Source organism: Crocodylus siamensis, chromosome 1 (genome assembly GCF_052110815.1).
Source record: "Crocodylus siamensis isolate JL-2025a chromosome 1, ASM5211081v1, whole genome shotgun sequence".
NCBI classification, from domain to species: domain Eukaryota; kingdom Metazoa; phylum Chordata; order Crocodylia; family Crocodylidae; genus Crocodylus; species Crocodylus siamensis.
In genome coordinates, this window is record NC_143395.1 from 382,063,855 (window position 1) to 382,079,393 (window position 15,539).

Sequence of the window (15,539 nt, forward strand, 5' to 3'; positions counted from 1 at the left end):
CTGGGTCCTACTGTCCCTGGCCTCAGTCAGCTTTGACAGGAAGCCAGGGGCGAATAAATATTTAATTTTACTAAATTTTTTAGGGGCATTTTGCTTGCCCCTACTCTAGTGGTACATTCTGCAGTGGATATAAGCACTAAAGGAAGTCGGGGAGACTGGGCAATACAATAAAGGTGGTAATTTGCAGAGGAAGATAAAAGATGAGAAGAAAATGAAACTTCTGATCATGGACTATGTCCACATAAGGAGTGGTGATACTAGTTCATTTCTGTTATTGTGTAGTCCTTTAAAATGGCACAGCAAGAATCCTAACCCACACATAGAAAATCTTTCTTTACCAAGATTCTTATCATTTAGTACCACTAGACTTTTCAAGGATAATATATAGATATACTGTTTTATTTACTTTCATTAAAACAAGAGTGGTTCTTCTAACATTTGTCCTTGGTATAATCTGTATGAGGCCTCATTCAGTGCTCTTGTATGCTGGAGGTAGAGTCTAGGTATAGATGATATAACAATTGTATCAGTATTGCATGATGGTCAGTATAAGCTGTTATGATGCAACTGTTACTTCTGTATGCTGCTAGAGAGATGCAGGTTTAGCAAAACAGTTGTACCTTTAACAATGTTGATTCAGGGTTAAATTTTCAGCAGTTGAGTTCAACTGCATCTCTATGGGAGCATCCAGATATAACAGTTTTATTATAACAGCTGATGCACACGCCTAAGTGGTAATATTACCTTCCCATTTAAAAGCAGTAAAAAGTTAGGTCTGTCCGTAGCCTCTGAAATTTTAATTTATGTGGATGTGAGAAAGGTAACACAGTAGTAACTAATGAAACAATTTATGTAAAGGTTTTCAGAAGTGAGTGACTTGTACTTTTTAGATGCCTCAGGTTTGGGTTCCCAGTAGTAATTATCCTTAGAGACCTGATTTTTAGAGAGAGTAGAAACTTGTCTCTTCCAGAAATCAAGCACATTGTAGAATAAATGTGTAACCTGAAAACTGAGGTATTCGCATTCGTGTGTTTTATAACTTTGTCCTAACTTGTCTTGCATCCTAGAAATTACTATTACTGTAATTCAGTTTTGCTTTTCAAGTAATAGATGTTAAAAAGAATATAGTTAGATTAGCATTAATAATCTGTGGTAGCATTTAAAGCTCTGAGCAAGGAAACTCGTACCAAAAAGAAACTTTAGGAAGACGTTGTGCACAATTATAACTCCTCTTTGTAACTTTTGATATTACTGAACAAAAATTACAGCCTAATATCAATACCTGAGGGGTTTAATTAATTATTAGTAGCAAAATGTACTATATGAGGTCATGAAGTCTGATTTTTATCTTCTACTTATTCATCAAAGAGCAGGTCTAGCTAAGAGAGAAGATGATGTTCTTTTGCTTGTAAAGAACTCTTCTTCTGTATGACGAGCTTCTGTTCTGTGTAAATTGCCACTCCAGGTTGGATGTTGTTTGCATTCTTTTGATAAGTTTCTTTTCTCTCATTAAATAGTTATAAGTGCGGCTTCATTGTAGAAGCTGACCTTGAGCCTCAGTAGGGGCTTATAGAGCCTTTTACCATGAGGTCACTAGTTCAGGGTACAGACTGGGTCTAGACTGAATGGAAGATGCTAATTTGTTATGGTTGCTCGGTGGTCTGTATCAGTGGTGCTCAACCTCTGGCCTGAGGACCAAGTGTGGCCCATGGGGCCAAATCATTTTCTGTGGGGCTCCCCATAGGTCCAAACATTTTTGGCAGCAGGGAGGTGGTGGCAGAGTCAATTGCCCCAGCTTTCAAAGCCATGGTAATTAGTGTTGCTGTTAGCCAGATGAGACAGCCCTGTGCACTGGATTGCACCAGCATATGGGGTCACTCTGGATTGGCGCATAGTGCTGAGCTGGCATCACATCCAAAGACTGATCCTGTGTGCCAATCCCATGTGAGATCTAGTCCCCAGACTGACCTCGTCTGTGGAATCCAACCCACTCATCTGGCCCACAGGGCTGGAAGGTTCAACACCCCTGATCTAGATGAACTGAATGGTTGGTCTGTGCCACAATTGTTTCCTTTTTCAGTAATGTCAGAAGAAACAAAACACATCAGACTAATGGCTCTAGAGACCATTGGCCACATTTTTAAATGGATCTAATTACCTTCTCCAAGGTTGAGAGCCATCAATGGGGCAATGTGGGGAAGCTTGCATTGCCTGTCTGTGGTGTATATGTTTTGTGGATGACTAGAGGACCAGATTTTTAAGGAGATTTAGGTGCTGAAACAAGTACATAAGCCACCTAAGTATACCAAATAGGTATCACGGGCTTTCAAAGCCCACAGCCCAAAGGAGGTTAGATGTTAGCTAACCTCCCACACATTGTCCATGTCCCCTAGGTGCCTAAGTTTTTTGCTTTGGATGGTGTCTTCAAAGCAGTCTAAATTCTGCTATCATTCTGCAGCTGATGAGGTCCTACCACACACACAATTCACCGGGACCTTGAAGTGAGGGTTGTTTTACTTTGCCAGTGGCCCAGATTTCTTAAGTGTGCTCTGAGTTTTGCTAAGATCAGATACTTATCAGGCCCTGCATTAGGAAAGCTGGATGTGGGACACCGTGGAGTTGCAGGACAACACTCGGAGGAATCTGCAGGCACAGGTAAACACTGGAAGAGCGCATGCAAGAGAGAGACATGGTTTTGGCTGTTGCCAGACTTAAGTAGCTGAACTGACTTTATAGAATGACCATGGGCACACACACATGGTCCCCCAAACAGCATCTCTGAAGCAACAGGCTACCTAACTCCCAGTCTCATCAAGACACCAGGCTTTCCAATATTTAAACTTCTCTCCTAGCATTTAAGTTCTGGCTAAGGTAAGGTAGCCTGTTACTCAACTGGCTAGCTTCTAAAGATACATTTCTTAGGTGCTTAGCTCCCCAAGGATGTGGGGATAATTTAGGTGGCACTGTGCCACCTAGCTTGAGGTTGAAAAATCTGCTGGCAGTAGGTGCTATGAGTGGTTTGGGTGTTGTGTTAACACCTAAATCCTTTGAAAGATCTAGCTTTTTATGTCTCTCTAGATCCATTAGTCTGATGCACTTTACAGACATTGAAGTAGCTTACCATGCCTCAGTTGCACTGCATAGCCCCCTATGCTATCTCTTATACTGGCAGCAACGTAGCTGCATCTGTGCAGCACCAAGGGCAACCTAATTGGCATTGCTTTTATAGGAGGCTCAGGAGGTTAGGACACTTTCCAGGAAAAAAATGCTTCATTTTGCTTTGTTATGGGTTTGTGTGCTGGTATGCAGCTAAAAAGTGCCACAGATCTGGAGATAAGTCTCTTTTATTAGAAAAAGAAAAGAAAAGCTGTTTTTTCACAGCTTTTAATTTCACTTTTAATTTCACCTGCATCTTTATTGGCGTGAAACTTGCAAGTGTAAAGCATTGTCTGTCTGTCCTTTTTTATTTAAAAAAAACAAACTCCCACAGTTCTGGGATGTTCAAATGGCAATAGTTAAAAGAAAGTGGGTTTATTTAGATATTGAGGACCATGTATTCTTTCAGAGGCTATGCCTTACAGGTGCCTAATACCCTCAGCTCCTACCAACTTCACTCCTCTGGAGGTGTCCAACATTTCCCAGGACTGAGCTCTCAAACAGATGTTTTTCAGTAGGACTGAGAAGTAGCACTTTTTATCATGTTGCATTCAGAGTCTATTAAAAATAGTGAAGCCCATGTTCTCTTGGGAACAAAATGGCTAATGACTTTGCTAGCTGTGCTGATGGTGGAACTGTCACCTGTATGATTTATTGTGTATTAAGTAGCAAGTAAAGTCATCTGACTCTGGCAAATGCTCTGCAAGTCTTTTGAGCCAGTTGCCTGAAAAATGGGTCAATTCCTTCTCTTTTTTTCAGTTAAAACTGTGAGCAGAGGAGTTGATCTATCATTACATGTCACTACCAAGTTGGAGAGAGTAATTTTTACACACGCACACTTTGCATTTGTCTTTGGGGGAAGACACCCAGTGCTGCTCTATCTTCAGACACAGGTGTCTGTGAAAATTAAATGGTGTACCTGTACCTTTTGAGTGCACCCAAATTGTTCACAGAAAAGTCCCAGCATTAACCAAATCCAAGCCTTCCAGGACCCAGATGACATAAGGAGGTTTTCAAGTGTCTAGTCTTACTCTCATAATTCATGGACAATCTTCTGTATCTCAGGCAGTAAAGCAGGTGTGGGCAAAATGCATTCTGTGGGCCAAATCCAGCCCTGCAAGGGATTTTATCTGGCCCATGGTGGGTCCCTAGGCTCAGCCCAGCCCAGGGCCAGGGGGTAGCTTGGGCCATGGTGTATATGGCTATTCCTGCTGTCCCTGGGTTTGCAGCAGTGCTGGGATGACACGGCAGCCTGATTCAGCTTCCCAGCAGGCCCCGCAGTGGTGGCTTCTTCCAGCTGCTGCTGCCAATCTATCACTGTAGCTGGACCCAGCCCAGCTGTCTGGGCACCCTAGCTGCCTTGCTCCACACCCACTGTTGAGGGTGATGGATCAAGCAGACAGGTTGAGGTCTCCTTGGAGGCTAGCATGGGAGCTGCACAGGCAGGGCAGGTGGGATCAGCATCTGGGAGCAGGATGGGGAGGTGGGGTTGGAGCCAGGGCTGGGATCAGAACTGGGGTTATGGGGCGGTGACAGGATGGGGCTAGGGCCCAGGGCAGAGCCACAATCTGCCTACATGCCCATGGAACACACATCAATTTTACAGGCAGAGATGTGCAGGGAGTGGATTCTGGCTCTTCCCCAGGCCATAGCCCCATACTGTTACTGCCTCGTGATCCCGATCCCAGCCCTCCTGTTTCACTCCCTGCCATGGTTTCCCACCTGCCCATGGCTTAATTCCATCTGTCCAGCTGAGTAGACCCTGCTCACATGGGTTCTGGGCCAGTCTCCATAGAGACCCCAGGATTGCTGGGTGGTGACAGCACAAGGCCAGGCCCCAGGGCAGATCCACTTTGGGAGTTTTGGTGAGCTGCTGCAGGAAGGTGTCAATCCAGCCTGCAACAGCTCATCAAACCCCTGAAGTGTCCCTTTGGCCCAAATAATTACCCAGTGAACACACTCCTTCAATAAAGGCTCTTATTTTTGTGTCAGACAACCTGGGGTTCAGTCCACCTGACAGTCTAATCAAGGTATTAAAATGTTTGTAAACTAGGAGTTGTGCACGTGCAGAAACACTGTTTGTACATATCCTGAGTTGCTCACATGTGTGGATGCAGTGCATGTGATTTTGAGAATCTGGATCAGTAGGGGTACTTGGGTAAGGTTTATATATCCCAGGTTTAAACTAGGATAGGTGGGTCAAACAGATCTCTGCTTCTAAGCATCAACATTTGAGTTAAACCATCTGTAACAGGGATGATTGGGGCCTGGGAAAGAGAAAACTTAAAACTTGGTGTTAAGAGCTATCATGAGGCAGCCAAGTAGTGAAATAAGTCCAGATATCAAGAATAAAAAAAGGAGGAGACTAGAAGTGATGGGTGCAGAGGGGGGAGAGATTGAGAGTTTAAAAAAAACCCAACCAAACAGTTGCAGCATCTGTAGCATGGCCAGCCCCAGGGCCCAACAAAAGGGTGTACTCCTGTAACCCCATCACTAGGGAGCATTTCAACAATAAACAGGTTAGGAACTGCTTTAATAAAGTAAAACTCTGTAAAGCAGGCACTGTTAACCTGTGAAGGCCTATACAGGGTTTTTAGACTTTGTGAGAATGGGAAGTATCATCATAGAAACCCTTAAGGAATATGAAGATCTTTTCACATAATCTGAAGCAGCATTTTGAACCATCTCTTGGTATTTTCTGGTACAATAAACAATGTGTCAGTATCAGAACAATTTAGCAAGAAGGCAAATGACAGCTGAATACAAGAGCTGCAGTGATAAGCTGGGCCTCACTGGTTTGGTGATCTGTTGCTCTAAAATGGTAAGGCAGCCACATAATCCATTGTAAACTGTGAAAACAGCACAAATTAAACTGTTGGCTTGGTATAAGTAAATCGGGGGTAGACTTTGAAACCTATCAACAGTGGAAAGCAGATTATAATATATCAGCTGAAAAGGCATTGTGAAAGTGTGTAAGAGGCAAGGTGATATATTTCCAAATGGACATCAAAGGCCTGCAGCAGCAGATGCTGAAATGTGAATCCAGCAGGCTGCTTACTTTGTGGAGCAGGAGGTATAACTTTTTACTGCTTTCACTGGAAATAGCACAGCAGCTGGATGCAACCTCCTACCCATTAACTTGCCATGGATTTTCAATTTCTCACATTTCATTATGATCAAATGCCATCTGTTAATTTCTTTTACTGTGGATTGCACTTCCTGACATAATGAGAATTAAAACAGTCCAGGATGAGTCTCTGCCATCCCACTGAGGGCTAACCATCGGAGCCAAATGTATGCAGGATACAATAGTCTGAAAAACTTACATCATGCAACTAAATATATAAATGTTAGGGCTGCTGTGGGATTTTTTTTTTCTTTTAGAAAGGCATCTTTTTAAGCTGGCATCTTCTCATTTTTTTTACATTTGCTTTGTTGTGATTTTATTTAAGTGTCATGCTGTAAGTGATATGTGGCTCTGTGGCCTTTTATTGTAAAAAGCCAGGTAATGTGTAATAGCAGGGTTTTAGACTACAGATTTAGAAATAGAATGTAGGCCATTGTATATATTGTAATTATTATTCTAAAATTGCAGTTTGTTGCAGAGTTCATTTTAAGCTTGTCCCTGAAACTGGATGTAAGGTGACACAAAGTTTGTGCTTAGCTTATGTTACCAACTCCTTTTAGTGGCCTTGAGAAAAGCACTTTTACTTTTTGTTACAGAATAACATGTGCTCATTTAGCCTTTATAGTCTCACCCTAATTGCAGACAAACTGGACGGGTCCTGTTAGCTTCATCCCAAAACAAAACACTATTTTTCAAAATTGTCTAAGAGCCAGACGCACAGGAATAGTTCTACATGAAGTAGCCCAAGGTTGGAGTAGTAGCATCTATGCACTCTACGAAGAGCAAATCTTGAATGCCTTTTGCTTGGAATATTTTACATTAACTCCACTCTAGTTAAAGGTTTGTTATGATTGATTAGTTAATATTTGGAAAGCACTTTGATTACGAAACATAATGCCTAGCATTATCTGGTGTTACACTGTTTCTTCTTTTGTATCTATAACACGTTTTTAATGGATACTACTTGGAAAAATAAAATATTTTTGGCAAACAAGAATTGGCTGGTGGCAAGTACTCTTAAAGGGGAACACAGCCTGTTGACATTTAAAAAAATAGTTCCATGCCTGTGGGGTTTTTATTTGTTCTGAAAGCTGTTTATAGTGTATGTGACACACAGCTGTATAAGAATTGTTTAACTACATGAATAAAGGGAATAAAAGCTCATGAATTGCTAGGTTTGCAGAACTTAAATTGCACCTTCTATTATAGTACCAGCTTTTTTCATTATAGTTATGAAAAAGTAGACAGTTTTACTGTACTTCAGGTCAGAGTTTGTAGTGACTTTCTATTGTAATCCTATGGCCTATACTAGTGCTCCATTGGCACCATGTTTGGAGGACAGGAGTGGGGTTGGGCAGTGTTCATAAACACCTGCTTTAATAAGAAGAATGGAGGGAATTGAGGTGGTATTTTCAGAATTATCAAAGTGACTTAGGCACACAAGTTCCATTACAATTTTCAGTTGGACTTTGCACTTGTGAAAATATCACTGTTGAGTTGCTCAACACCTGTCTTGGATGCTTGCTTCTGCACTCATATGGTGTAGTAACAGTTTTTTCATCTTAACATTTCTGAGTCTCTTAACTAATGCCAAAGGCATTTTCACAGTATAAAGACTTTGTTGTTTATCTTTTATGGGCTAAGATGACTGCATCCAGCTGTGGGGGAGAAGAGAGAAAAGAAACGGAAAAAACATGGAGGGAGAAAAGAAAGGAAAAAGGAGAAAAGAGAGAGAGGAAAGAAAGGAGGGGGTGGATGCTAGGTTGTATGGGTATGTAGGTGACCTATAAGCCTCATCTTTGTCTTGAACAATCTTCTGCAGCAGGGGCAGGAAAGTGAGGAGGACTGGGTACGAGAGGTTTTTGTTTTCCTGGCTACACGTTACTTCAAATAGCAACACTCGGCAGAAGCAATGAAGGCCAGTGCTCCGTACTGAATTGATGACCTCCAGAATGGACAGTCCTGAGCAGTTTGCTCCCATGACTCCAGGTCAATGCTGAAACTCTTTAGGGACATCTTTAGAGTGTCCTCGTACCACTTCTTTGGTGTGCTGCGATAGCATACTCAACTTGACAGTTCGCTATAGAAGATTTTCTTTGGCAAGTGAGTGTCGGGCATTCTTAAAGTGGCTGGCCCATCTTAGCAGCACCAGTTTCAGTAGAGTGTGAATACTGGGGAGAGCTGATCTTCCAAACTCCTTGGTATCTGGAATCTTGTTCTGCCACTTGATCTTTAGTATCTTTTGCAGGCAACACAGGTGGAAGTGGTTTAGTTTCTTGACATAATGCTGGTAGACAGTCCAGGTTTCACAGGCATAAAGGAGGGTCAGGAGAATGATGGTTTTGTAGACCTTCAGTTTCATTGACATTCTGTCCCATGAAAACTTCGTAGCTCTTTAACCACCTTTTTGGTGGCCCGTGGAACTGGAACACAGCGAACCAGAATTCTAAGACATTTAAATAAAAATCACAGGTCCTTTTCTTTTTAAATGAATAGTTCTTGCTCAACAAAGGCCTCCACTGTGCTAGCAGGATAATATGGTTGCTGGTTATGTATTTTAATGTGTTTTTGAGTATTTATTAGATTTTTTTTTTTTTGCTTGGTTGTATAATGTATTGGGTTTTTTGTATATAATATGAGTACATTATATTATTCTACTAGTTGGTTCAAAGAAACAACAGGGACTTACTACTACTACTACTACTGCTGTTAGCATTAAGATTTCACTTCTTGCTCAAATAGTAGACTCTCTATGGACCTGACCTCATAAGGCCTTGCTTCTTGGATTGTTGTTTTGCTTAAGTAAATGCTACCAAATTGTAATTTTCTACTCCCCTGACCAGTGGTAATGTTAACGCTGATCTGTGGAGTTGTAAATTCAATGAGTTCATGGAAGTGTGAGATCTTTTTCTTGACTGGAAAGTTAACAGCTCTAGTTTCCCAACTCTTGTTTGTGACATTGGTAAGTGGAGTGCTGGCCCATGGTATACTACTATTATGGCGAGAGGTGAAAGAGTGGTAGTGCAGTGAATTAGAAAGAGAGGGTGTTATAATTCAGCCTGTCCAGACCTGCACAATACAACCCAGAATGCAACCATAGCTTATGCATTTAGTCTGCATGGAATGAATTTATTGCATTAATTGGAAATGTCCCTTGTAGCCCACAGCTGCTCATATACAGGAGTTCCTCACTTTGCTGGCTGTGTGTCACACTGTTGTTCCTGAGAGACAAGGAAATAAAATAATCTACCAGGCCTCTTCACCAGGTTGGTCACTTTCTCCTGCTTTTGGGGTGAATAACTAAGAGCTTTTAGATGCTTTTACAGTAATACTGTCCTCCTTTCTAATGTCATTTTTAAGACAACAGGATGCATATCTCCTAGAATTTCTCACTGCACACAGAACACAGCCCTTTAGACTACATGCTTCGGAGGTGCTTCCCTGTACTGTCCTATGCGAAGGGATGGGGGCATGGTTCAGGATGCTTCACCTGGTTGCTCCTTGGGGAGGTTATAAAAGCAGCATTCATTTTGCTAAGGTTAGCTTCGGTCACAGACTCCTTTGGCTTTGAGTGAGACTGTCTTAACTTCCCAGGACTTTGTCTGTTAAATGAGAATTCTCTATTGTTAGTGACATCACTTTCATTTTTGTCTGAATTGGATATAAAATGTCTGTTCCATTTTAGTTTTGGAGCATTTTGCATCTGTCTGTTGTATGTATAAATGGCAAAGTAATGTCAAGGCAATGGAGGTGTATACCATATTCACTCAAATCTAAGATGAGAGTCTTCTCCCCACAATCAGCATTGGGGGAAAAAGCCCCTTGTCTTAGATTTGCATACAAAGCAGGTGTGTGTGGCGGGGGGAAGGGACAGGTGTCTGCTGCAGCTCTGACTCTGGCCCTGAGCCCATGTCAGAGCCAGAGTCAGACCCACACCAACTCTCTGTTCCCTTCCCCCTTTCCCTCTACTTGCCCTGTGCAGCTTCTGCCCCTTGGCTCCCTTCCCCTGCCTCCCCCTTTACTGTCAGGGCTAGGGCTGGTTTCCTCTTGAGCATGGAGCACATGGAAAGTTAGTTCCCTGCTTGGCGAATCAGCAGCACCGACATGGCTGCATGGTTGGCAAGGGCTGTGCTTCTACCTTCCTTGCTCTTGGGAAGGAACAGAGCCCCCAGCAGCATCTAATGTTAAGGGTGGAGGGCAGGAGAGGAGAAAATGCAGCGACTGGGGGCAGCTTGGCTTGGGGTCAGTGAAGATGGGGGAGAGGGGCAAGAAAATGGCAGGGGAAAGAAGTTGAGGGGGCAGGGCAAGGGGGCTGCCTGATCCCCTCCCTATCACCTAAATCTTCCACCCATTGCTTTTCCTGCTGTAGCAGTGGCAGCATGGGATGATTTAAAGACAACCCTCTGATACTTAGATTCTGTACTTGGAAAATCGCAACAAATATATACATTTAGGGGAGTCTAATTATTTTGATCTAATTATTGGGAGCGTTATCTTAAATTCAGGGTTGTCTTAGATTCAAGTAAACACTGTAATCTACAGAGTTGTATTATTCTCTCCATTCTGCGTTGAGGAGAGCAAAAAAAACAAACGAGCGAATGAGATGAATGCTTCCTCTGCATTGAAAGCAGAATGCACGTCGGCTATTGCTTTGTGGGGCCTTTTAAAATAGCTTTATTGTATTACATAGGAACTTGGTCACTAGTTAATATTGTTGTATGGAACATGAATTCCTGTCTGTGCCTCTTACCTCTTTCCGAGGAGGGTTAGATAGAGGAATGGGTGAAGAGCCAATAGCAGGAAGGTCCTTCTGTGAACAAAGGTATCAGGATGTAGGAAGGCCCAAGAAGCACTACTGGAATTCCCATATCTCCCTGGGGAAAGTTGTGTGGGGTAGGGAGTTCAGTCTATCCCACTTAACTTCTTATGGTGGTCGGCATCCTGCTACCTAAGGCTATGCCTATGAGTTCTGTTTGATCTCTTAACTGCAAGGCCTATTTCAGTCTCTAGTACACTTTGGGAATGTTCTTCGTGGCAACAGTGTTGTGTTATTGCATCAGAAGCTGGCTTAAATTCATGTTGGATGAATATAGCTTTGACCATGCTAATTTTCAGACCAAGTTTAAAGAAAAGTCTTACATAAAATGACACAGTCTGTCTGTTTCATGATAACAGATCTTAATTTTTCAGTAAGTATGAAGTACTGTATACAGAAATCAAAATAGGAAGCATTGTGTGTGCACCCCAGTTAATCCCAAGGCATGGTTAGTAAGAGGAATGGAAATGTAAACCATCTTTGAGCTAAAGGTTAGAGAGAGAACATTTGCATTGCTGAGGTAGCTTAGCTCTTAAAGAGACTTCAGAAATCTAGTTACATAAATGGCCATTTTCTTGTATTCTGGCAAAACTGTGTCGGAACAATTTTGTACTAGTAACCCTTTCCTTCCCTCTTCTCCCCCAGCCCCTTAGATCAGACTGTATTTCTAATTAATTCTCAATAAAGGTAAGCTCTTTTTATTGACAGATGAGGGGGCATTAGTGAAAGGAGCAAAAAGACTTGGCTACATCTTCACAGGAAGAACTCCTCATTCAGTTATTATTGATGCGGTAAGTAGAGGACTTAGACTGCATAGTAGCTTTCAAAAGCTAGGGGTATGTATCTGCAACTTTTCAGGGGCGCACAGACTCTGGCAGAGCAGGAAGGCCACAGCAAATGTTTTGTGTAGATGTGAATCCCTTTGTTCTACCTTCAGCGAGTAATAAAGTAGTAGAGTAATAGAAGCAGTAGCCTGTGTTGATTTAACTTTTGTCTGGGAATCAAATTGCTTGAGCTGGGCAAAAAAGAAAGAAAATAAAATACCTGGTTTGAAAATAAATTACTGTATATAGATATAAGTTGTTTTTATACTCCTAAATTTTGAAAGATGATAGAGTTAAAACTTGAGTTTGTTTTTGAAGATGGATTACCTTTTAGGTATGCCTTGGATGTGTGTTGTACAGATGAAATTTAACAGGTAGGCCACTTGGCTGGCATGGGTCTAAATTCTGGTCTTATTTATACCCACATGTAGCTGAGTGGGTACATTTAATAACTCTGAATTAAATAGGTGTATCTAAGATTAGGACTTGGTCCAGGAAAGACATCAGTTGACCCCCTGCATCCCCACTTCCTCCCATTAAATGTGTTACTTATACGCTGTTTTAGATTTTTAACTACCAATGAGGTCTGAATACTCCTGTAAATGAGAAGGGATATAGTGAGCAAGCTGGTGTCTTTCCAGACTGGGCTTCAGTGTAGATTTTTCACTGGGTCAGACCATAGGTTCATCTATTCCCCAGTGTAGTACAATCACACTGAAATGACGTTCAAAAGATAATGAAGAAGTTTAAGTTGTTGGAGTTGGATTTGTGCAAATAAGTAAAATTTGCCTCTTGCTTGTGTTAAAACTAAAATAGGGTAATATGCCACTTCAACCAGGAGAGGGTGCAATTACCACATCAGATCTGAAGTAAGGTCTGGAAAATCCCAGTATTTTTATGCATCCTTGCATGGTGTTCACACCATTAATTTTATATACTCTTTTATGATACTAACACATTGTATTTTTGCAGCTGGGGAAAGAAGAAACCTTTGAAATTCTTAATGTTCTGGAGTTTTCTAGGTAAGTAACTTTTACAGATATTAAATGCTAAGCAAAAAAACAAAATGTGCTGGTAAAATTTATTTTTACGTCAGCTGTTCACCATGGAGAACTCTAGAGAAATTTTATTGGATTCATGGAAAAGTAAGGGTAGAAGGGACCCCCAAAGGTCATATAATCCAACCCCCTGCCAAAGGCAGGATCATCTATATCCAAACCACCCTATACAGATCCATTGTCTAACATATTAGTAAAATTGCACAGTCAACCCTGACACACCACAAGGCAGAACACCCTAATTTGCTATAGGTAAAGCAGGGGGACAACAGTGGCCATTGTCCTGCTTTTAGATGGTTGTTGAAATGTGCTTGAGAAATCCAAGAAAGAGGGCCACATGACCTGCTACAGAGAGAGAGACAAAACCCCTACAGACCTTACCAATCTGACCATATGGTAAAATTCCTTCCTGACACCAAATATGGTGATTGGTGTGACCTTGAGTTGACAGGCAAGACCCTCTAGCCAACCTGCCCCCCCCCCCCACTTAATCCCTAGATTTGGATATAGCCAAGTGCTGCTGAGGAAGGCCAAAATAACCAAACCCTGATGCATAGCAACAGGAGGAGGAGGAAATTCTTTTCTGGCCCCATATGGCAACCAGCAAAGCCCAGAAACATGGGAAATAAACACTGAAGCATAGGCATACCCACACTTGGATCACTGGTAACAAATGCTTGTCAAACCTCTTCTTGAGCATCTCCAGTGATGGAGATTCCACAACATCCTTGGGCAGTCTACTCCAGGGAAGAATTTTTTTCAGATATCCAATCTAAATTTACTTTGCTGCAACTTCATGCCACTAGTTCATATCCTATTCTCTGTAGCAAGAAAGAAAGTGTTTTCCCTCTTTTTTTTCTTTCATGGCAGCCCTTCAAGTATTTGAATACTGCTATGATGCCCCTTCTTAAGTACTTTTCCCACAAACTGAACATACCTATTTCCTTCAACTCTCCTCATATGGCTTGCCTTTCAAGACCTCTAACATTTTTGCCACCTGCTTCTGGACTCTCTCTAATTTTTCCATCCTGTTTGAAATATGGAGCCTAAAACTGCACACACTACTCTAAATAAGGCCTAACCAGTACTGAGTAGAGAGGGACTACCACCTCCTATGTCTTGCACCTAATGCTTCCATTGATGCAGCCCAAAACTACACTTGCAGCAGCATCACACTGCATACTCATTGAGTCTGTGATCCACCACTGCTCTCCATAGTGCTGCCATCCAGCCAGCTGATACCCATTTTTTTTTTATCGGTCTTCAGTTATTCTTCCCAAGATATATGTAGCATGTTGTATTTGTCAATATTGAACTACATCCCGTTAGCTCCAGCCCAGTTTTCCAGTCTGTCAAGACTGTTCTGAATTACACTTCCAATGGCTTACAGTCCTCCTTGAACAAATTTGCAGATGACAAAACTTGGAAGCTTTCAGTTCCACTGTCCAAGTCCATTCATAAGAATGTTGAACAGCCCTAAGCCCAGGGCAGACCCCTGTGTGACTCTAGTTGAAACCTCCTGTCATTCTTACCAGTTTCTACTTATAGTTGCTCTTTGCCTGTGACTATTGAGCCAGTTGTTGGTCCACCTTGTAGTAATTTTGTCTTGCCCACCTTTTTCAGTTTGTTTAATGAGAAGATCATGTGGGACCTTGTCAAAAGCCTTGCTGAAGTTCAGATACATTATATCCACAGCATTCCCTTCACGTACATAAGCAGTTACTTTGTCAAAGAAGGAAATCAGGTTTGTTTAACATGATTCGTTTTTTGTAAATTCATGCTGGCTGCTTGTGATCAGTAGGGCTGTGCAAAGCTTTGGTCGCTGATTTGATTTGGCAGAGATTTGGCCTGATTGGGTAGCCGAATCTCTGAATCTGAATCAAATCGGGAGACCCTTTAATCTTTCCGAATAGAATTGGACCCCTCCCAATTGATTCAGAAAGTTTCAGTCATTTGGCCGTAGACACAGCTTTAAATGTTTTTTCTTTGTACCCCAAGGTACCAGGTGGCTCGTGAATGCTGAGATGGTGGGGCAGATGGAACGTCCCACAAGAGTGTGGGGGGTTCCCCAGCACGCTCAGCAGTAGACCCAGAAGTGGACCAGAAGCATTTCCGGTCCACTTCCAGATCTGCTGGGGAGCACGTGGGGGGGACCCCCTTGTGCCCCCCCTGGCTTGGTGACTGGTGCCTCCACTCCTGTAAGACGCTCCATCCATCCCACCATCTCAGCATTCATGAGCCACCTGGTACCTTGGGGTATGTACAAAAAACTTTTAAAGCTGTGTCTATCTCCAAATTGCTGATCTATTTTATTTTATTTTATTTTTCTGAATCGGCATCAAATATTCAGATTTGGATTTGGCCGAATCGAATCAGGGCAGTGATCCGAATCATTCACTGTCCCCGATTTTTGGGCCCGTTCCAAATGTGAATCAAATACAGCCTGTTTCACACACCCCTAGTGATCAGCCTTTCCTCCTCCAGATACTTGCAAATGGCCTTCCTTGGAATATGCTTCTGTAACTTCCCAGTATAGAGATAAGGCTAACCAGCATGTT

At 42.2% G+C, this 15,539-nt stretch overlaps 1 protein-coding gene across 1 annotated transcript in view; it reads left to right on the forward strand.

The window, feature by feature from the left end:
* The window catches only part of ATP8A2 (ATPase phospholipid transporting 8A2), a 546,329-nt gene that overhangs the window by 103,633 nt on the left and 427,157 nt on the right, over positions 1–15,539 (forward strand). Inside the window, exons 17-19 of the mRNA XM_090028654.1 lie at positions 9,444–9,549; positions 11,808–11,890; positions 12,896–12,945. Of these exons, the coding sequence (XP_089884780.1) occupies positions 9,444–9,549; positions 11,808–11,890; positions 12,896–12,945 (239 nt within the window). The remainder of the gene's footprint in view (positions 1–9,443; positions 9,550–11,807; positions 11,891–12,895; positions 12,946–15,539) is intronic.